This window comes from Centroberyx affinis, unplaced genomic scaffold, assembly GCF_046629955.1.
Source record: "Centroberyx affinis isolate AG114_WGS23_722 - 3 ecotype Tasmania unplaced genomic scaffold, CSIRO-AGI_Caff_v1 ptg000358l_1, whole genome shotgun sequence".
NCBI classification, from domain to species: domain Eukaryota; kingdom Metazoa; phylum Chordata; class Actinopteri; order Beryciformes; family Berycidae; genus Centroberyx; species Centroberyx affinis.
The window spans coordinates 497,567-522,258 of NW_027279029.1; the positions used below are offsets into that span (position 1 = coordinate 497,567).

Below are 24,692 nucleotides of genomic sequence, written 5' to 3' on the forward strand. Positions count from 1 at the left end.
ATAGTTAGCCAAATAATATTAAAGACTGCTTGTTTGTTGGCTAATCAGCAACAGTCTTATCCACTTGTTGCTTATTCAAGCTTATACAGCTGGATAATTACCCTTTTCCACTTCTACTGTTTCAGAGTCACTGTAGCAGGAAGAGAATGTAACTTTGCTGTCAATATTGCTGAGTTACTGTTTAATGTTGTGGATTATAATGCAAAAAGTAGATTTTTTGTTTATAATTCACCTGAGAATTGCTACAAATTAGACACTTACATATCAAAAACATTATTCTGCTCCAAGGCAAAGTCAGTATTACCGGTTAATATGTTGTTAGAGCTTAGTGATCACCCCACATTTAAGAGAAGAAAATGTATGAAAATCTGAAATGTATTGAAAAACCATAAGGGTTAGCTGTGAATTTTCCAGTGCTGTTATTACTTCAACATACGGCCCAATTTGGTATGAAAGCTCTAAGACATATTCAAGTCCACAAATTTAGCCTCCCATTTGTTTTCAGCAGAGCAGCTCCAAAAGGTTTCTCTTGGCATCATATATTAAAATTTTGTTTTTGGACTTTAAAGAGAGTTGATCATGTTCATAAATATTAACTGAACTGTCTAAGCATGTAGCAATGTAATACACACACAACATCTAATTAAGCATGGATTTTTCCTTTCACTTATTTATTATAATAAAGGCCTTCATTTATGCCAGCCATTTAGTCATATGAACAAATATGTACATATGTTTGCATAGTGTTGCACTGAATAAACATGCTGTGTTTAACCTCTAAACACATTGACATGCTTACACTGTAGTGTTTTGTTATGTGTCCTGATATTGATTCTCAGTGAAAGTCCTCTTAGGAATGTCAAAGTGTTATACTTTTCAGATAGAATATATTGATATGCTTGCCATGTGCTCGCAAACATTTCCAGTTCACAGCAAGGAGAATCTTATCATGGTGTCTGACTTTGTCAACACTATTAAATTTAGAGGGAGTCAGAGATTAATAACTTCCACGTAAGGAGAAAATGGGAAGAGGCGCAGGCTTGGGAGCATACAGAAAGATTAATGAGTGTCAAAAACAATGAATTTTCCATTAGATAGTAGAGTGGCATGCGCTGCTTGTATGGCTTTCCCCGTCTCCCGATCAGATAAGAGCTTCTCGTTCAAGGATCACAAATAAATGACCTATTTTTATAGATAAACACTTTGTCCTTTCTGCAGTGTTCAGATTAACACTGACCCATTTTTGAGTCAGAAATAGTATTTTTCTTCACAAGGCTTCATTCCACCCTCAGCTATGGGTATATGAATACGCAAAATGATCACCAATTTTATTGAGTTTTCGGCCTTGCTGTAAAATTATGTTGCAAAGAAATATGTTACGGGCGAAATTGGCCTAGTGGAGACTGGTTATTGAGAAATATGCAGATTGTATGAGAACGTTGCAATCCCACCTTACCTAAGACTGAACCTCCTACTGTTTACACACACACACAATCACATAGACCCATCCTGGCTCTCAGATACCCTCCTCTGCAAACACGTCATAATTGCTACAATGGATGCCAAATCTTCTCAGATATATGCAGAGGGCAAACACATATGTAGCAGTGATGAGCGTGTTGAATAAATATGCAACTTTGTGTAGCACGAGATGACGAGAAGCCCAAAATCGTCCTTGACACAGCAGAAACAAATGAGGTGTGCCCAGTCAGTGTGGACAAGGTGACCGGCACCTACAGCTGTAAGGGAATGGCAGCCTGTTAGCCGTTCGACATTTCCCATAATAGACGGGATGTGTCAGCACACAGTGAATTTGTACTTAGACCAGAGGTGGGCACCGGCCGGAAGAGAGGTAAATACTACAAGAGGAGGCTATTTCTTGAGGAGCTAAGAAGTGCTCTTGTCAACCCCTACATTCACAAGGAAACTGCACCTTCTGTGAACCCCAGTCGCTGCGGATTTGGTCAGGGCTTCTTGAGCTGAGACCCGGAGTCCTGCTCCACCTGCAGCTCCGCCTGCAGCTTCATGCAGGGTGAACAGAACAGAGAGGTGCCAGGAATGAAGACAAGTGAGAAAACTAGCTCAATCTTTACATATACTACAAAAGAAGACCCATTGTAGTGTATGATGCATTGGATAAAACCATCCACCAAATGGTTTAGGTTATTTTAGAAAAACCTTTGCAAGTCACACACACACGTGCACATGCAGACACACTTAAGAGCAGCCAGGGGAATTGTTTGAAAGTTTTAATTTAAAGCTAATGTTTTTTTAGCTTAGTTTCTCATCATGTACGCCACAAAACTCCCCAAACATTTCAGTAGCATTGGATTCAACTTCACAATACTCTACTGCTGGTATGGTGTTTAATTCGTTGTTGGCTTAAGGATTTATTCTATGTCCAAATATTTAGCAGTGCAGTGGCTACATCAAAAGCCATCCTTCTGCTCTATCTATCGCTGTGCATGGGTCCTTCAGTAGTGGAATTTCCCCAATTTAATGTTCCACAGTGACAAAATGAGTCCTAAAGAAATACCTATTTTCATCATTTCGAGCAAAGGTAGGAGTAGGATGATCGTTTTGGTCTCTCTGTGTGCCAAACTTTACCAGGGTTCTTGGAAGCAAAATCAGGCATCCACTGAAAAACCCATCAACTCACTGCAAAATCAGATGTGAGCTCTAAATGAATATACCCCTAAAAGTTCCATCTCTATACTACCTCCCAGATAGAATATGTGAGAGGAAGACCTAGCAGAGAGTTCACCCTCAGTGTTGTGCTTCTTATATGATTCGCTGTTCCGTTGATGTGGCTGTGAAACATCTAAGGCAAACGCCGTCCTTTTTGAATGCCTTGCCTTCCTCAAGAGGCTTCTCATGAAATGTGCAACATTTCTAGAGGGTTTTTTGTGTGTGTATAGGCAGAGATGCAAATCTGTCACCTGGGAAATCCAATTGTGTAGTCGAAATCGTGAATATTGAATTGTATACTAGTGTTTAATTTGCGTCTTTCTTTCTCCTTCGATGCCACTCACTGCAATGACTGCCCTCCCTCCCTCCCTTTGTGAACGTGGCTGTAGTTTATGGTGCATTCACATGATGTGGGAATATTCGTTTGAGTGACTTGATGGCTCAAAGCAACGACTTGGAAGTGTTCATGAAAGTGATGCAATGAATACAGATTTTTCTACCGTTGTTTGCTCACTCCCTTTGATTTTTAACTTTCCATCTTTTGAACCAAAGTTATTCTTCGAATGATTTTATAGTGATGACCTAAACAGTTAGTATATGATATATTCTCATGAAAAAAATACTAGAAATAGGCTTTTAAATTCTGTGGTAGCATGTACCTCCCTGGACTCTCAAGCTATAATGTATCTTAAGGTTTTTGTCACCTTTATGTGTTTGCATCCCTGATGGGGCTCTGCCTATCAGAGACCTGAGCCTTCTTCTTTGGTCCATTCAAGTCAAAGGAGGTTGTGGGGGATACCTTGGTTTGGTGAACCTGGGATTTCTCTGTTTTACTTCCAAAGAGCCTCGTTGCCTTTGGAAGAAGCCTCTGTGTGAGTAATGAGACTGAAACTTGGGTCGTTCCTCATCTTGGCTCGCCAGCTGACAAAGTCAACAAACGCAACAAAGGGAGGGAACAGAACACAAATTCCCTGCTTGTAGCCGAAGCCAAGAGTTTACCATGTTTCTTCTAGGATGAAGGGCAGCGTTTGAGCAATCAGGTTGACACCACAAACTGTGTTAAGGAAAGTGGGGATGGAAAGATGTTTCTCTGCCTTGGTTGACTGAAATTCCATTAGCAGATCACTCAGCTCTTTCAGTTTTGGGTAATCTTTGTTAGTTATCTTTGGCAAACCGTCAACCTGTTTGAACTGCACTCTTGATCACCTCTAGGGAACTATGGGCGCTCTTCCAGCCTGTCCCACATCATCCTCTCTGTGGGTGATTCATGTAGACAACCCTAACCCACTTGACATGTTCTGCAGACTCATTTCCAATCTTTTTTTAGGAAGACATCTATTTTTTCACTGGACTTCAGATCCAAGTCTATGCTGTCTTTGTTTTTTCGCAAGTGAGAGGCACACTTTTTCAGTTTCCACTTGTGCCTGAGCCATGGCAGCCAAAGCGCCTGTAGGTGAGCCACTTTAACCCCATGATAAGCAAAATGTCTTCTTGGTTTTCAATGAAGATGTCATCGTCTTCTCAGTCATGTTAAGTAAGGGGATGGGTTACCTGCACAGACAGTTTTATTGCTGTCTTAAGCTGCTCTTGGTGCCTTGGCATAGGAGCAATATCTGTTGTCAGCATGAACTGCAAGGTCTATCCCGCTAGAAAGCCATTGTTTAACTGTTCTATCTCAACTGCCTTTTGGACAGACTTTGACAAGACGGATCTTAGAGCAGGACCTTAGCAGTGAGTTCTCCACCACAGACTTGTGTGTGTGTGCACTGAGATGTCACATCGGAGGGTGGCAAGGCGTCCTCCTCCCTGTCTTGCTGTGCCGCAGAGTGCTGGTCCTGCAGGGAGAGCACAGCTTTTCTTCTCACTTTCACATTGTTAACTTTCAGTGCTGCATTTGCAGTTTTTAGGGATGTGTGCTGTGCGATATCTTCTCCAAGGCTTACCTGTACATTCGGTGTTTATCTGAACCAGTCTAATGCCTTTGGCAAGATTGTTGTTTTACTGTTCTGTCCTCATTACACGTGACTAAGTGTATCTTGAAAGAAAGGTAAGCGCCTTCATTTCTGTAGCCACTAGAGACAAACAGAGCTCCTGTCTCCAGAGTGATGATGAAAGGAAGGCGTTTTCCTATCTGTCAAGTTACCCTTAGTAACAAGTAATTTGCACAGAAGATGAAAGTTGAAACTGTTATTGTGCAATTCCTCCCAGGCATGGTGTGAGACAGATTAGCCCTTACAGGAAAGCATGTGCTAATTTTGTTACGGTTAAAGGAGATTTTACACATACTTATCACTAAGTGATTGGATCACCGCAATGGAGTGTGAAATGTGTCATATTTTTTGTTGAGACTAGATAAAATGAAAACATTTATTTTTTTGGTATTATCTGCTATCACATGATCCTTGAGCTATTTGAAAAGTTATATGGTAATAGTAAGTATCATTTTGATTCAAAATAAGACAAAAATAGCATTACATGCTTTCCCTTGCCACTATAATCATATACAACGACAGACAGGACACACAATGGTGATTAATGCCTTAAAATCTTAGTTAACTTTAATTTAATTTATTTACATATAGCAGTTTTAGGTATTTGTCCATAACTTTATGGATCAATTTTGATACACATAGTAATAAGTGTCCTGTAGCACAAAACATTTTTCTCAAGAAAATGTAGAAACATAATAGATATGTTATGTCTTCTGTACTGAAAATGAGCGATGCATGCCTAACTAATTATGGTCTATGGACTACCAGCTACAGATATTTGTTCAGTATATGTTAATGAATTTATTACATGGCTAAGTTTGTTATATGGTTTGAATTAGTAAAGCTGTACTGTATTCCTGCACTTCAGGCATTCCAAGTGTTCCTGCGCAGCCACTTTCTGCTCAAAATGTATTATCTTGTTTCTTTGTAATGTTGTACTGATGTTAAAGGACTAACACTGGACATGGCATGTTTCTAGGATGTGTTATAAAGCAATACTTCACAAATATCCACATGTACTGCATACAATCATGTTCTCCCTGTCACCACGGATGGAGCAAATAATCACCATATTATCAGTGTTACTCTTTCATACAACCTGTCTAACCTGCTGTTTCCCTGCCTTACCCCCTCATGCTATCAGTGGCTGGGACAAAAAACAAAGCGAAAGGTGAGTTATTGCCTCCATTTTCTTGCCACATGATTTATGTTGGACACAGTTCCCAATAAACAATGTTCGGATCGCCCTTTTATCTCCCCCTAGAGCCCGGGAAGCATTAACATACATTCACCGCCTGCTGCAAGCCTTTCTGGGGATTTTTTAACCTTTATATATCCAGGAAAAGGTTTGCTGAACATGCTCGCTCTTTTTCAGAAACAACCTGTTTCACATTCATATGGATTCACACAGTCACACCAGGGAGCTGCCCGGTGCAACCAGTCTTGCTTTTCCGCTATTTCTACTGTTGGCCAGTGTGCAGCTCCACTGGAGCAGTTTGGGGGTTGTTGCTGGTTCAAGGGCATCTCAATGGTAGTGGAGGGAGGAGAGAGTGTTGCTCATTTGCTTTCCCCACCCAGATTTTCCTAGACAGACTGTGCATTCAATCTGGAGACCGTCTGGTCATAAGACAGCTTCTCAAAGTTTTTAGGTTACTGCTGCCCTTCAAAATTGAATGCTTGGTCTTAATGTTATCGATTATTGGTATTCATTTTGTTATTATTGATTCTGATCTATGGCCTAATAAATTTACTTTTTTTGAAGATTCATTATGCACTGGGCTGAGAATTCCAGCATTTTTGTTTGCTGCTCACCCAGGAATTACTTCTTTGAGAAAAATATGCTGATACAGAATATTTGATTTACAGATATCATATTGCATTTACATGTTCTGTTATTTCTTATGTTATTGTGTTGTGTCATTGCTTCGTCTGAGACTATAACTGCATCCTCTACAGCATCCTAACACTAAAACCCCAGTGATTCTGATTTTTTTTTTTTTTTTTTTTTGCTGCCAGTGTTACTTCCATTAGTGCTAGATTAAGTGAAAATTTGACTTGCTGGGGATTCTGGCTAATTTTGTGTAAGCCAATGAAAAAGGACACTTGTCATGACACAGGAAAACCTTGTGTTGCATAGTGAAGTGAAATCTATCCTCCTATTAGCTATACTTACATGGCCACATTATCATTCTAATCTCAAATATTGATGCATTAATTACACCAGTGTTTTTCTTTGACAAGTGATTAATGTACATGAATGAGGGTTTCCTTTTTTTCCTTTTTTAAATGCAGTGTTTTCTAATTACAGAAAGCCTAATTAGGAAGCTAGTTTTTAATTATTGGGAGATACACATTCAGCATTCATATGGTTGAATCCTAGTCAAACATTTGGAAGCTATTTTGAACATACTTTACATAGACGTGCAATACGCATATAGATAAATATACTGTATGTATGTCCCGTGTATTGCTTTCAATTGATTTAACTATAGGTAGGTAGCTAATCACAGTTTATAACACTGGTTAATAACACATTCATAACACCTGAGTATAATGAATACAATGAATACAATCACATGTAACATTCCTGAATACTGATTCATGCATTTTGTCAGCTTTCCTATGGTGTTCATACTGTCATTTGTGAAGTAACTGTTTAAAACATTTTACCAGGCTAAATTTTTGAAATATAAAGTTATCCTGGCAGTTGTCATTTTAATGAAAAAACATGCCTCTGGATTTATTTATTGAGACTTTCCATTTAGGTGTATTTGGACACTGATGACTCTCAGCTAAATGTAACTGGTTGGATGAAGCAATCCTTTGACCAGTGCATGACAGAGAAAAGGAGAAGCATTTAGTTAAGTGTAGATACAGAAGGCTAGAGGGTTATAGCAAATATCAAACGGTCTGAAAAACAGCTTCCTGACAGAACATTTCATGGCTACCCCCAAGTCATGCTTTTCAGTTAGAAATGGCAAGGCAGACTATAAGTATTGAATTTTTTTTTTTGCTCAATAAATTGAGAAAACTGTTCAACTGCTATATACCAAATGCCATAGGTAAAACATGAAGCTGAAATAAGACATGGCATGTTCATTAATGTGCCATGTAGCGTTTATGACACATATATTCAGGTGTTATGAATGTGTGTTTCTAATGGAGGTCCATTTTAAAAAGGACAGGGTGAGGATTCCTGTTACAAGGATAGGTTTATTGAACATCTAATACCATTCCTAAGTGAGAAAATTTGAATTTTTTTGTATTCATCACTGACCAAATTATCCAATGGGCTTGTGCAGATGGAAGAGGGATGTTTACCTCTCTCACAGTACAGTCTACTTTGTAAATAATGTTTCAACTGGACATGGTAACTAGTCTCATTCATTCCCACCTGATGGCTTCTCACCACCTTAAAGGAAATCCATACTTACGGTAATTGAGAAAATATGCTGCTGCGTAGATCACAATCAAGCTTGTGTCCTGTTGGATTCTTATTAATTAAAGCATTTATCGGCATGGTAGCAGACTTCTGGAGTTAGGTTTGATCGCTATCAAGGGCATTTTCTTGTTGTCAGCCATATGTTTGTCAGTGTATAGTCCTCATCTCTCAAAATCTAAACCATGTAGAGAATGTTTGCAAGCATCAGGATTTGGTAAAAACCCTAATCACCAGAAACCAATATAAGGAATGTGACACCTAGTACAACTATCACCAGTTGAACATGTAATTTCAGTTTTTTTCCCGTTTCACCTGGAGATACTATTTCTGCCCCACTTTCTGAAGCTGATGTATTGTCGCTTTCCTCCCCCCTCTTCTTCTTTTTTTTTTTCCTGTACAGCAGAAAAAAAAAACACTGTTAAGAGTTTCCCCCAGCAGGGATATTTATTGCCAGTTCTGTGGATTGTCCACCCTCCAACATTCCCCCACCACCCCCGCTGTGGCAAATCACAGGGGAGGACAGTGCTCAGTACCACCTCTGAGTCGAGGGAGGTTCACTCCTGCTCAGGTGCTATTCAGTAACAGCCACCAAATGTCCTTTTTGATGGAGGGTAAAGCTGACAGACAGCTCACTCTGTCCTGGTTATTTCCTTTCTAACAGGTTTCACAGGGCTCTGTAACAGCTCAATCAGCTGACTGCATCATTTAAGATCACACTATCAGTTCAGACTATGAATACAAAACATAATTGATTCACGATTGTTACAGAGTATTGGGTCATTTCAACATCCTGCCTATCTGATCTGCTGTGAGCTGTTCTTGTTTAAACATGGTAGAAATCCACTATAATCCCAGTGCAGATACAAGATGTACCTACAGCAGAGGTGGAAAGTAACTAAGTATATTTACTCAAGTACTGTACTTGAATACAATTTCGATGTGCTGGCACTTTACTTGAGTATTTCCATTTTGTGAGACTTTATACTTTTACTCCACTATTTCAGAGGGAAATATTGTACTTTTTTCTCCAATACATTTATGTGATGGCTGTAGTTACTAGTTACTTTGCAGAATAAGTCATAGTAGGAGTAGTTAGACCTAGCGCCACCTGGACCGCCTACAACATTAAAATAGGTTACTTCTTCCAGTTTAATGCATCAATAATTTAACACTCTGAAAGGGACCATTCTTCATGAGTACTCTTGATACTTAAAGTACATTTTACTGCTAATACTTATATATGTTTACTTATGTAATCTTTTGAATGCTGAACCTTTGCTTTTAATGAAGTGTTTTTCCATTATGGCATTTCTACTTTTACTTAAGTAAAGGATTGGAGTACTTTTTTCCACCACTGGTCTACATTAGATTGTGTCAAGATGAGGCTCCACAGAAACACATTTAATGCAAGAAGGATTTTGCCAAACCATCTAGAGGCCATATACACCTGGAATTAAAATGATAATCGAGTTACAAACTGCAGCTGGATTGGGTCTAGATCAATCTCTGAGCACATTTGCACATGTGTATGTGTGACCTAATGTATCTTCTGTCCTCTCTGCATTTGTATTTTAATGCCAGGTGCCAATGGAGTGAGAAAGAGGGTGACACAGAGTACATTACTGATCTGGGCAAAAGTAATCACAGCCTTAGCTTTTACCATAATTACATATGGATTTTCCATGACTTAATGAATTGAATATTAGAAGGCCTATATAGTAGGAAGTCAAATGTTCCTATGTTGATTTAGATACTTTATTGAAGTGTTGGATAAGGGCATTATCAAAATTTGAATATGTTTGAGCAGCTAGATTTACAGTTTAATTTTTATAACATGCATCACTTTGCACCGGCAGTTTACAGATTAGCTCCAGTTAATGCATCAGAACTAGATTTGGTCCTAATGAGCTACTGTACCTAAACAATTGCTTAAATCTCTCCAGTCAACTGGGCTTACAGCATTTAAAACACCCTCTTGAATGCCTCAAATCAGCAGGTTTGCCATATACATAGGAAGCATTTGTGTCGATGTTGAACCAATAGGGTTTAAATTACACTGTTTTTTTGGTGACAGATCTGACCTTTCAGTCTTTACAGAAATAAATCACATGAAATCTGTTTTTCCCCTTGTTTTTCCTGTTAAGACTGTTGAGAAAAGGTCACTATAGGTGAAAACAATCAGATTTGAGCGGGTTACTTCATGGGTTATGGGGCAATTGATAAAAGTGGGCTATTTTATCTAACGAACCACCCATAACCATTCGCCTGCAAAGCATTAACACTATCAATATAATTATAGATCCTAGATAGAACCTAGATTTTCCATCTAGGTTGGATAAATAAAGGCTTATAAACATGATAGTGATAGGCCAATGTAGTCAGAACTGCACTAACCATTAGAAGTTATTTCAATAGTACACTACCAAAACGAATACTATATTTTGAAAACAATAACTAGTGCAGGTTACTGTGTTATCCTTGAGTCCATCTTTCTATTTTTAGTCACCGGTTGACTTTCTATTAGCATATTTGAAGGCCGGTAAGTGTGATGTCTGGGCACCGCCATGTTGTACAAGGGTTTGTGCATTAGTTACAATAGCTATTAATTAATTAATAGCACTAGCTTCTTCTGGATATGTTAGCTAATGCGCAAATCAGATGTGATATTTACTCTGTCTTATTTGTTGAGATGGCCAAGTTGTATTTTAGAAGCTGTTAAAAGCTACTGTTCCCCAAGAGCTGGGGACCTCCAATATGGCCACCAGAGAGTGCGTAACGTAACCTGAAAGCCCTCAAGAGAGAGGAAACGTGATCCAGACCTCGAAGGCATCATTTATGATAAAAACAGATAAAATAATGTCTCTGAATTACATCGAGTTGTTGCTTCCAAAAGACAAGCATAATAGAATTGGACTCAACTAAGTGCTGTGTAAATACAGCACATTATTGCTACAGTAAGTCAAGAATTGTTACAAGATTAAGCCTTGTATATACAGGTGGACTTCTTCCTAATGGCACAGTTATTTAAAAAAGCTCCATAAGGAGAGACATAAGAAGAAATTAAATTAGTTATTGTGACTATAACTTCTTATTGGGAAAAGAAGACTTTATTTTCTACACAGAAGTTGGGCCTTGGTCCCACGGACTTATATTGAGGTGGGTGGAGTTTCAAGTTGTTCAGCAGCCATGCAGCCAGTTGAGGACATTTGCGGTATCGTCTCTCCCAGGACTTCAGCATTGGCTTCAAACGCTGTTTTGGCCCCTTGGTTTTCACTCAGGAACTGTTATCAACTTTTGAATGAGACACAGCTATAGCTACAGTGGCTATTGGTCTCAGTGTAATTATCATCATATTAAGTTAAAATCCTAGCTGTTTTGCAATAAACAAAGTGAATATTTTAAAGTTGCACATAATGAATAAGAGCTTTCCGACCGTACAGTAGAAGATAGGAAGCACACTAATATCCTTATGAAGGGTATGGTCAAATTCCTCAAATGATGTTTACATCAGCTTTCATTAATCATCTACTTTTGGATATGCCTTCATCCATGGTTATAGTTCATTTACACACTTACCTTTATAATGTCTTATTTTCACAGTTTCACATCTAGCCCTAACTTGGTCGGTGGTCCTTTTGTCATATCTTCCTTTTGTCAAACTGTTTCCTCACTTAGAAAGGTTTTTTTGGGTGTTGTTTTTACCATTTGCCATTACAAATAACTGAGTGATTAGCACCAGCTGCTGACAAAGCTGTCACAAGCTTAAGACAATGCTACCGCACTAAACTTGTGAAACCGAACCTATTTAATTTGCCTCAGACAATATGTTAACCGCATAAGGTGTTTATACGCATCAGTATTCTGCCTAATATTGGCGTATTCTGGGCATCATGGCAAGAATCTGAGTTTTCAGAACTGGTCTCATTTAGAATCTAGGAAGTGGATGTTGCCCAAATGTTGTTTACATGATGCGCTTCAAAAAGAGAATGCTGCTGCATTCCAATAATATATGGAATATTAATGAAATCCATTGAAATTCACTGTTTGATGAATTCAGTATTAGCTACGTTTGCTTGCCTGCTAGCTGTTATGGTATTTCTAGCCAGCAGACAAGCTAGAAGAGGAGCTATCATCAGTGTAGAGCAGAATAGTCAAAAGAATAATTTGTTTTGAAAAGATCAGTTACACATTAAGGCCCAATGGAATTAGATGATTTTATTCAAATTATGTACAACATGAAGACATGTAATGTCAAAACTGAGCTGGAATTGAAAGTGATCTGCTTTGTAGAAATAGAGATCTTGAATTACAGTGTAAACTGGGTAGAATGGAGGATGTGTGCATTCGTTTTCAGTAGACCTCTGAGTAGAGTCAGCATTAATCTAATCCGCTCCACTCCCTTGTGGGAAGTGTAAATGCTTTACATGATCAGACCTATAGGACTGTGGAGATTCATGTGACAGGCAGCCTGACAATATGTAACAAACTTCCCTGACTATAATCACCTACAGTAGTAAACATAGTGTAATGACCCCCCCATCCATTCAAGTAATGAGAGTGTAGTGCAGAATAGTTTAGGAAATTATGTGAGCAACCTAAGAAGTCTGTTCCCAAGCTCAATTATATATCTTTATAAGCTACACCAAGTTTTGCATTAATAATATCAGTTACACAGCTTTGGCCAACTTTTGACTCATATCCTTATCTCCTCTGAATGGCCAAGGTCTCTAGTTTTTGAGTGTACATTTCCATGAGGTTGTAATGATCATAGCAGTCACAGTAGGTTATTTTAGACAGAGGCATAAAACTGCAAAACTAGTATATTCATATTAAAAGGCTGTTAAGATGACTCATAAATCCAAATTGGCTATGAGGTACCACAAGTTTCCCACCATGCCTTAATGATACTGAAATAAAGTATAAGGCAAAAAAAATTTTAATTCATGTCTCAACGAGGAAAAGTTTAAAGGCAAAACAACTTGGACTATGTGCAAAAAAACACACCTATGCTCGATCCAATCAGCAATGAGAATAACGGTTAAAATGAGGTGTAGCATTTATATTAAGTGATTTATGTGGAACCATGTTTACCTGTTTAATACCAACAGAATCCTTGGATTTGTTTGTTTCATTTGTTGCTCTAGCTTCAAGTACAACAGTATTTATGCAGTTTGGGAACGTACACAAAGCATTTGGGTTAACAGAAAAGTTATCAGCTCATCAGTCCAGAGAAATGCTGAAGCAGTTGCCATGTCACAATTAAAAGAAAATTGCAAGAGCAAAGTGACTTTGAAGGAAAATGAAGGGCCAGGTTTGTCACCCATGGTGTAGTATTAGCATGATAATGTACTGAGGTGTGCTCTCATTACACTAATAAGAATGGTATGAAATTGTTTGTCCCAATCAGATGATCCTGAAATGTGGTGTGAAATGAGAGGCAGCCTATTCTCAGTTTAGCAAAGCATCGCTGTTGTGAAACTCTCACTTTAATTTTTCTTAACATGTAGTGTGTGTCTTACCTAATCAAAACCTTGCTGTGTGATCGGATTTTACCTGCTTCAAGTGTGAGCTATTTACTGTGTAAATGTCGGTCTATGGAAGACTGCATTCTGTTTATTTCTATAACACAGAGATTTATTGTGGTGTTTTGTTTATTTTCACCCGCTTTCCATCTCTCACCTGATCCCCAGTTAAAACCAGAACCTCAACCCTGCTGCGGCTCCCAAGTTGCCAAAATAGATATTATTTTGTCCCTGGTTTTATCTCTGCGATCAGAGATTGAAGCAGATTGACCTGAATTTCACTATAACTTCAAAATACTTTTGCTTTCGGCGATGTGAGGACATTAGAGGTTAAAATAGTTTAAAATGGGCTGCTGTGGTGGTTAAGTGGATGCCTGAGCATACCTTGGAAACCATTTAAACACTTACTGCATAGGTTGGAATTTTTCAAAGTTCCCTCTGCTCAATCTGCCGTCCATCTTCACTGTACTGTCAGCAAAATACTAAGAAATTACTAAAGGATGGTTGACTTACATGCATGAATGAGTAATCATTTCCCTTGACATATCTGCTGTTTTCAGACTAGTACTATAACGGGCCTACGGTACCGTATATTGTGTTACATTTGATCTAGTTTTATACTTAATGCAATTCCATTGTACAGTGCTTGCTGTATTGTAGCGACAAAATGAGGAAAAACATAAACGTAGTACTTGAAAAAAGTACTTGTAAAAAGAAACAAATAAAAAGAAGAAAAAAATGAAAGAAAAAAAATCACTGCAAATGTGCAGGTCAAATTATGAAAAGGCCTTTTTGTGCAAAGGGGATTTGAGAAGTGATTTTAAGGGATGACACTGATTTAGCAGCCTAAGCTTGTCAGGCAGGACAGTCAACAGCCTAGGGGTCCTGACAGCGAAATCCGGTCATCTTTCGTCTTGAGCCTACGCTTAGGAATTGCTAAGAGAGTCTTGCCTGGGGATCTAAGACTGCACTCTGGCTCACAAGAGGCCAGAAGGTCAGAGATAGCTAGGGGCAGGGCCTTGACAAGCCGTAAAAGTTGTCAATAAAATCTTGAAATCATTTCTAAAACTGACAAGTAGCCAATGTAAGGAGGATGCCAAACTGGATATAATGTGGTCTGTTCACTTAGTCCTGGTGAAAAGCTTTGCTGCAGTATTTTGCCCAATCTGGAGCCGTGCCACAGCTTGTCGGTTAATGGTTGGTAAATAAGGCCTAAAGGTAATAAGGCGAGAAGATATAAAAGGTATGTATAATTCTCTCTGTGTTACTAGGAGACAGGACCGATCTCATTTTGGCAATATTCCTTAGTAGCAGAAAACATCACTTGACTAGCTTTTCGGAGTGTTGCTCAAGATTTAAACTTTTATCAAAGATGACACCTTGACATTATCTGTGAAAAGACCAAGAGGCTGCTGAAGTTGTTTTGAAATGAATTCAGGGGTAATAACAGGAACTTCAGCTCTGTCAGAGTTTAACTGCAGAAAGTTCTGAGACATCCTGTCCTGAACATCAGCTAAACAGCAGGGTCAACTTACTTAAAGATCCAGTGCAGTGATTTCATCGGGAAAAGTTTGATGTTGATTTCTAACACAATGAGCATATATTTTTTTCTGTTTTCGATGGTTAGATGGTACAATGGACACTGCAATTTTAACTCTCGTTGTAAAGTATTTTGTAAAACTGCCTGTCTTCGTATCACCTGCCCAGGGACTGCAGATGAAATTTAGCTTTCTAGCTAATTCTGGGACAGTTACAAACTGCCCATTGTCCCTGTTAAATAGAGATATATACAATACAATACAATACAATACAAAGCTAGTGAGAGCCAAACCTTCACTATGATTGTGCCATCAATTGCATATATTTCTATCTTTGGGGAACAAATATCCAGTATTAGAGCTTCAGCACCCAGCTACAATGGAGGCACAGAGATTTTGGCTAGTTTAGCAAGTAGCTGACTGTCTGACAGACTATGGGACACCTGATTAACTATGCATATTGTTGACCAATCAGAGTATTCATTAAAACCTGGGTGTGGATGACATAATTTACACCAGGAAGGAGATTGGAATTCTAAATCTGTTTGATTCTGCTGACAACCAGAGGGAGAGTTTTCAACAGGTTTTAGGCAAATTTCCACAATGCTGACAGTTATGATAATTTGGGTAACTTTACATTAACAGGTCCTTAAATTATACCATGAAATTTAGAAATGCAATTCTCACTGCACTGGACCTTTAAGTCTGTGGGTTTTACTGACATGTATAGCTGTGCATCATTGGTGTAGCAGTGGAAAGTGATGCCATGCCAGTGGATGAGGTGGCCAATTGGTACTGTAGCATATACTGTATGGTGAGAATAAAACTAGACCTAAAATGGAGCCTCAAGGCATACTACATGTAATTAAGGTGAAGGAAACATGGTCACCAGTAGGAAACTAAAATTTTCTATCTGACTGGTGGGTTGAGAAACCGTTCCAGGGCAATCCCAGGGATACCAACCTCTCGCCTGCATCTGCACTAATCAGAGATCCTCAATAACTTTTGAGAGGGTGGTTTCAGCACTACGGTGCTGGCAATAACCTTCCTGAAATCTTTCAAAAGGTTATTTCATTGTAATGTGTAATGAGAGCGCGCATCTGAGCAGGCAATCTTGTTTCTGATCTCTAAGTGTTGCTTTAAAACTATTTTCTCCGGGATCTTAGAGATAAAAGGCAACTTGAAAATAGGCCTATACAGTAGTTACTAAGGATGGTTGAATCAAGGTTGGGTTTCTTCAGAAGAGGTTGGACACTTGCCAGTGTAAAATAGCCAAGGACACAACCATTAGTCAAGGAGCTATTTACAATAAAGAGTAGAGTAGGTCCAATAGCCTCAATGAGCTCTTTGAGGAATTCGGTGGCTGTAATGTCTAGTGGACTGGTGGAATGGTGTCATATGTGATACAGTGTCTATTAGTCCTTGCAGAGAAAATGACTGAACAAATCCGAGCGAGGACAGGGTATTTCAACACCAGTGAAGGGGGGGGGGGGTAATGCTGGATCTGAAAAAGGCAACAGGATGCTGAGAGCAAATGACATCCACACTTTCGAAAAGCTTCACACACTAAAGCGGAACATAGAGTTGTCAGTATTTGTCTCATGTGAAAATTACTCCAACTTTTCCTGTCATGGGAGACAGCAGACCCTGTTATTTCCTGCTCTCTCCACCATGGAAATGCACACCACAAGAGGCCTCAAGTTTTAATTAAATGGAATATTTATATACTCGGGGTGTTCAACTTCCTATATTCTCCCAACATGATGGCAAATAGGCCATACAGTTTAGAGTAAGCCAATTAATTACAATTATGTCAAGTTACAGTAATTGCAGTGATTAATTATTAGGTTCTCAAGAGTGTATTGTCTGTTTAAATACCTTGTGGATGTTAATGCTAGAAGTGTGATTTTTTTTTCTATTCACATATTTTTCCAACCACTTTTCAGCATTACAGCATTTATTGTGTACACAAGTTGAGGAGGAACTTTTGATTAAAATTAGGTTTACATAAATTGAGGTTTGTCCCCTGATGATTTCATATACATTTTAGACAACTGCAGACAACAACAGCAATAAACATTACTGGTATTACTGGTAATGAATATATGTCAACACAAAGAAACTTTACCGGTAATCTGAAAGAGTCAAAGCAAACCATAATCCCCTTCCATAAATACCGGGTGTTATCATTTAAGGGTGTTTAAGGTTCTTTTATGTTATAACTTTGTAACAACATCATTTTTATTAGGAAGTTGTTGCAGTGATTTACATAAAATTACAATCATACATTTAATGTGACAAGAACCTTGCAAATATCGCTTCTACTTTTATATAGTTACAAAGCAAGAGAACCTCCCAGACTTTCTTGGGAAAGGCACACCATGAGATGTGGCACATATTTGCTTGAGATTATAAGAGTATAAGAATAATGTTGCATTCATGTTTTTTTGTTGTTTGATTTGCCACATAAACCCACCAAAACTGTCACATCAAACACACTCATCCTTGTTTTGCATGCTTGTTTAATGTATCTGTGTAATCATGGATAGGCTGAATATATTCATTCTTAAGTTTAAATGTCATCAAATCCATTTTTGACATTCAGATATTAAATGTGGTGATGTCATCAGCTATTCAATCATGACTGTATGCAGATTGCATATATACGTGTTTTTTATATTGCATTTTGTCACTGGCAGGCACTGTATAAAGTTGCCATGACTTATTAGCATGCAGATGAAAGCTCACCAACTCTAACATCTATATTATTGCAAAGAAGCCCTTGTAATATCAAGGACAGAGGGATGAACTGGTGGCTTGATAAACTGCCTGAGATTTCATTTAATATGAAAATTAATAATTGTTATTATTCCGTAATGAATGGAGGCATTGGCTATTTCTTGAACTATTTTTTGAGTTATTTGTTTTCTTTTTACTCCTGCCTGCAGTTTACAGTTTATTCTGCAGTGGTGTGCTTGACTGCTCTCTAGCCATTCATCAAGGCACTGCTTTCCATTATTTGGTGCAGTCAGCTGAAACTGAGAAAGGCTTTTGGGGTGGTATGGCTCATTCTTCCTCCACTAATTCTCTGTTCTTCTCAACAGAGATGTTTCTTGTATTTTTCACCTCAAATCCTGGTTCAGTGGTCACTGGAGGAGTCCTTAAAATTATATATGCAACATGGTTCTCTAATGATCCTGTATTCAAACCTGTTAGCTCAGCATGGCATGATTTGCCATGAGTATCATGTCAAAACGCAACCAACAGATTTCCACATCATCATTAGAGATACAGCGCCTCATTGACATTAATCAGCTTATTCTCTTCATCTTCCTTTTACCTACAGTTATAAAGATTCATAACTTCATATCTTCCTGATATTCTCATCTTCTAGATACTCACCTGGACCAGAGGACCAGCAAAATCAATACTCTAAGTATCATATTCTTGGCTTCTAATATTGTCAGACTCAGATTCCATCAGACGAAGGTCTGAGCTGCATTCTGATAACAGCAAAAAGAGGCTGGTTGAGATGAAATGAAATGGTTATTATCAATGCATACTGCCAGTCCTACCACACGTATATATCCAAATTCATATACCTGCTTCACATAACACATCCTATGCAAAATATAAAGAAGAGGACACATCTGTGCTGTGCATGGTATTTTAACAGATGCCTGTTACTGTGTCTCCCTCCCTAAAATATATAGTTATCAAATATTTGTGTTTACAATGAAGATGCTATCCTCACCCATTCCCATTTACATTTCGACTTAATCTCATCTGCACAGGTAAATATTTGATTCATGAAGCGTTATGGCTTGATTGTGTGTGTAAGTTAATATTACAATGGAGAAATGTGTCAGCAACATTTTGACTGTGTGAAGCACAGCAAACAACTTGACTAATCTTGTGTGTGCTGACATTGTGACTGATGATCAGTGTGCTGGTAGCCCACCTGAATGTGGACCATAATCTTCCAGCTCAAGATGATATTGCCAGTTTCAGCTTTCACTGGAGTGAGCACTTTGCTTGAGCACTTTAAAAAAAACCACCAGCTCTCAGATCCATGTGACTGTCATAAAAAACATTGTGAAAGGTGTAAGCGCTGCCAAGGGACCAGCAATAGCTTTAACAGTTAGGCCCATAAGCAGGCTGCTAGTACAGCTATTTTGATTAAACACACACACACACACACACACACACACAAAAACAACAACAACAACAACAAAAATGATTTAGTGAAATTAGTCAGATTTTTATTGATTAAGCTTGATTTTAATTTAAAAAAAAAAAAAGAAAAGAAAACAGCTTCGTTTTTGGACATTTTTTTGGACTTCTTTTGCCATTTAATGTTCAATTTTTAGCATGTATCTTGCTCCCTTCCCTTTATAAAAAGACCATAGGGAGACATGATTTACTAGATGATATTCAAATACGTATATGGAGAGAGAAGAAGAGAGAGACAAACAACTGTGTGACTCATCACATATTGATTTTTCCTTTTCTGTAGCACCTCATGATCTTCATGACTTAAAGGAAGAGAGATACAAGCATGAAAAAGCAAACGCTAATGGTATTCATGTTTCAGAGGGCAGCCACTGCTTTCATCAAGATATCTTGATGTATACTCAAACCTCACTTAACCTACTCTCTGTCATTGCAGGGTTGCATCCTATTTACTGTAAACTACTGTGCAAGCTGTGAAACTGTAGTTTGGACTGAAAATAAGAAGTTCCTTTTCACTCAGTCTAATGCATATAAGTATAGAAGACTGCTACTGCAATACCCGATATTGAAGTCCTTTTCTGGCAATAGAAATGCCTGTAAAGCCAATATATGCTGTGTGTGTAGGGGAGGGCCCGTCCTCCCCTTAAGGCATATTGCAAATGCACAGGTTTATTCCTCATTTCATCACTGCACTTCACTGAGTCCTCTTGGGTCATCAGAGGAACCGAGCGCCTTCATACCTCTATTACCTATCAGAACAGGAGTTTTACTCATAACTGTTGTTCCCTTTCCAGTGGGTTCAACCTGTAGGTATAAGAAACTGCAAACCATGCCCCTGCAAAATAAACATTAACTTTACTGGCCAGTTTACACAAGCTAACTGGAATACATTTTTGCACATCCCTCCTTGATACACACACATACAGTATGCTTTTCTTCATAGGTCAGAGCGCAGGGTCACCCAGAGTGTAGCATCCTCGGAGCAGTTTGTGGTTCAGTGCCTTTTCTAAAATGTTGTTTGGCACTGTAGAAGTAAGCCAGCCACCCTCCACCCACCATCTCAAAAATGGAATCCACTCTCTAGTTGGTGCTAGGGATTATGTATCTACAGACAGGACAGCACTTCCCACACTGTGGGCTGCTACAGTATGTCAAGACAGTAGAATTTCATGAATGTATTAGGTGAAGCCCAGTTAGCTGCAGTGCAGACAACCTGCACTGACACTCCTTAAAACAATGCCCAAGACACAGCCATACGTTTTGTGATTACGTGCGCAGCGTTTATTGGCCTCACAGGCGTAATTGAGGAGGATTTCAGCAACCGCTTTTGTGATAGCAATCCTGCATACTTATGCATTGTACCCCCGCCCGCCCAAATCCCTCAGGGATCAAGGGTTACATTCATTACTGTTTGCTTTTCCCTGTTTTTTTTTTTTCACGGCATCTCGGCTGTATTGGATAGTATACAGTGGAGACAGACAGGGAAGATGGCATGAAAAAGAGGCTGAGAGTCAGGCAGGAACTCACAGCATCACTTGCACATGGTACTGCAGCCTCCTACCACGCAGCATTCATATTTTCCCTGTTTTTAATATAATTACATGCACAGTTGGCAGTGGTGGACTTCCCAGCACACATCTAGCCAACTGTTTTTTAAATCTAACTATTGTGTAAATGACGAAATATTGTGTTTGTTGATGTGATTTTGTACGTAATAAAATGTGTTGGTATGTTTACATCATTAAATTCACATCACTCTTAGCAGATAAGTAATGTGCACTCTTGGAACGGCTATCATTTCCATATTCCCATTGCTATTTATAGCCCGCTTTACCTTCACCTCTTGCTGACAATGGTCTCAATCAGGACGGTCAAGGTCAAGGAAGGTCCACAGACCTTTGGCTATCCCAGCCCCCTCTGATCCCCATGTGAGCTGGACTAATGAGGCAGACAGCTGCTCCCTTAGTTGAAACGTCCCTGTGGTGAACTGTACCTGAGAGAGGCAGAGACAATGTCACCTTCATATTCAGGCACATTATGTGCAGTTACAAGAGGAAACCAAAGCGGGCCTGTGAAATCAAGACAAAACATGGGCAAAGATTAACTTGTGGACGATGAAATGCTCCCAGGCCAGTACAGTACATCCCGTTTCAGAAATGAACTTGAGAACTGTAATACAGTTGTTTACTGTTGTCATCATTAAAGGGGCCAGTGTGGTCGGGCTCATATTAGCCTGCACTGTGTCCTCTCACAGCTCCCTGCAAAAGAGTATTGGTTTTAGACAGTTGTTTTTGAAGGCTGGCAGAGTTCAGTAAAACACAGGCGGGGTAGGAATGCTTCTGCAATGTAATTAGGGGACTTTGCTGAGACGACAAGTACAAATGTGGAATAAGAAGGTAAAATCCAGCAAGGCCGGGTGATTAGGCCTCGTTTGGATGTCTTCTGCACACTGTGACGAGTGGCTGTTTCGGGGTAAGGCAGTCACTTGGATCGAAGGCCCACAGTGTCTCGGATTATGTGTCAATTTACCACCCAGCTGCAGCTCTAGACTCTACGGCAGAACATGACTATCTCTAATTAGGCCATGCTACCAATTAGGGGCCTGCAATAAGGCAGTGAGGAAAGCGCTCAGGGAGAGTGAGACCTACCATTGTTCTCTGAGTATAAAAACATTATTTTCTAGCTCCAGCAATTGCCAAAGGCTGGTGTTCATGTTGACTATGCTTACATTAAGTTATCCTTGGTTTACTGTGATGTCGTCATGACATTAATGTAATTGGGTGACATCATGATGACAGATAATTTTCTTTGAATCGTGTTAAGTCTGAATCTTATGTTAATACGATTCAGTGAAAAGACAGTAACACCCAAACCGAAACGGCAATCTACTCATGTCACGACCATGACCTCGGCTCTGTCTCATAATCTCGCAGGTAGCCAAGGTCAGTTCCCCATAACTCAGAATGTGACGGTGGTGGAGGGGGGCACCGCCAACATGACCTGTCGTGTGGATTACAATGATAACACTTCCCTCCAGTGGTCAAACCCTGCACAACAGACCCTCTTCTTTGGGGACAAGAAAGGTGAGTAATAATTCTGCGCATAATGGCCGTAATGATGAAATGATGAGATATGATAAAGATGTCTGAACTAGATTGTGTTACTACAGTGGACTGCTTCATTCATTTGTTAAACTTTGAATGTACAGAAGTGTGTCCGCCTGCGAGCATACAATCTGACTGAATACAAGACAAAAAGGCAGGATAAGGGGGTAAATGTATTCCCCTTAATGTTGAAGCAGACTTTTAATGAAGCTGTGTCTCCATTGATGTCCCAGGGCACAAACTAAACAGAAAGAGAATGTTTTTGAATTGAGCTTTTGTAATCATGCAATGCTGCCTGTGTTGTTTACAACATTGTAATGCCTCTGGATTGTGAAATGATTTGGCCCAATTAGCATTTGAGCCGCCCTACATTTGTATAGCTGTTTGGATGTCGTACCGTAAGGAAGCACACTGTTGCAACCTTGTGAAACAAGGCTTGAGCCAGAAAGAATTATAATGTGCTCTCACTGGCCAAATCCAATTTAAAGGTGACAAAAGTCTGGAGTTGATAAATTGGAATTGGGCTGAAAGGGAGTATAACAGTGGACTGGTCTTGTAGGGGTTGGAGGTGTTCATCTTTCAGTGTTTCTTACAGCATTAGCCATTTCATTTATGCTGTAGCTGCTAATACAATATCATTGGTTCAGTGATTGAAGATGAACTTTCCTTTGAATAACAATTGATGGGAGAGAGACGCCTGAGTGAAAGAAGAGAAAGTCACAGTCTGGTTTGAAGAAATACTTTCTCCTCGCAAGTGATTGGATTTAGTAATGAGGTCTAAGGTGTTTTATTAGATGAAATTACTTCCAAATACAATTAAATGAAAGTTAACTGAATCTTAAATAGATACCTTTGTGTGAATGGCGTGAATGTGCCCAAGGGATTTAAATTCAAACCAAAGTCATTGAACCAAAGCCATTCTTTTGTTATTGTTATTTTTCTGTCTCCTCTGGTGCACAATAGATGTAGCATTTTAATATTTTACTTCGCAGGACTAATCAAAATTCACAAATTCCGTCAGGCAAACTGGAAAACTTTTTTGTGCAAGTTAGTGTTGACTAGAGTACTTTGAACAGATGTAAGACATGACGAATTTTATTTGGCATAAATGAGGTCAGTTAAATGTGTTTAGCACAAGAGAGTTACGAAATAACAAATGGTATTTTGTTCACACCTCTCTCCTGTGCATACAGGACAGTAAGTAATCTGTATCTGCATGTAAATCAAGACTGCTGATGCTACAAGCAGGTAGCGGCTGGGGAGAAGCTGGAGAGCACAGTGTGTGTAGGCCACTTTGCCCTGCTGGGGCAGCCATTTGTATTGCATGACAGAATCCTTATCCTGGGCAATGCAGATGACAAAATGAATGCACTCCACTCAGCAGAGGTTGCCCAGGCTAAGTGTGAGAACACTTCCCCTCCATCTCCTTTTAAACAGCCAGATGAAAAGCTTTATTGGCACAACTAATACAATACCCGCGAGGCCATCAGGAGAAATGGGAGGCGTGGAACAACACAGCTTCATGCAAGGAAAAGGGCGGGACGCCTGGGAAGAAATCTCTGCTGTGCAAAATCACCAGTTAATTGCTTGGCAGAGGGCTGCGACTGTCCCTCTCCCTTTTTGCTGTGCCTTCTTGTAGCGGCCAATGAAATATGTTAGATTCAGCCTTATGCTACCTTTCAGTCCAAAAACTAACTGCAGACCGGCCGAGCTTGAGGCAGGCTATTCTCTCCTACTGATGAACAGCTAGTCATAGGATGCTGTCACAGAGTAGATTAGATTAATTTGTTGTATTTTTCCTCTGTGTCCGCACTCGCTTGCCTGTGCGTGTAAATATTGTTGGAGGTGTTTCCAGTGAAAAATATTCTTTTTTCTCCTGCTGGCTAGATACATCTTTTGCTTTCTCTATGCCTGTCATCTCTGTGCTCCGTTTCCTCTGTTGTCCAGCTCTCTGCTTACAATCCCCCTGGGGATGTCAATGACAGCATGACCATGTGTCATTGTTTGATGCACATGCAAGTTTCCCCACTCTCCCTTTACCGAGGCAGTTTGTCATTGTGCATGTGTAATCCAAAGGAATTCAGTTTGATTCACAGCTTTTATGTGTGAATCTGAATGCTTAACACATACAAACAGATAATGATGATAAAAATACATCTGCTGTTCCTTCTTAA

General features: G+C 39.3%; 1 protein-coding gene across 1 annotated transcript in view; it reads left to right on the plus strand.

Annotated features, from left to right (window-relative positions):
• The window catches only part of cadm2b (cell adhesion molecule 2b), a 138,421-nt gene that overhangs the window by 86,439 nt on the left and 27,290 nt on the right, over nt 1–24,692 (plus strand). Inside the window, exons 2-3 of the mRNA XM_071515522.1 lie at nt 5,824–5,850; nt 22,348–22,497. Coding sequence (XP_071371623.1) covers nt 5,824–5,850; nt 22,348–22,497 — 177 coding nt within the window. The remainder of the gene's footprint in view (nt 1–5,823; nt 5,851–22,347; nt 22,498–24,692) is intronic.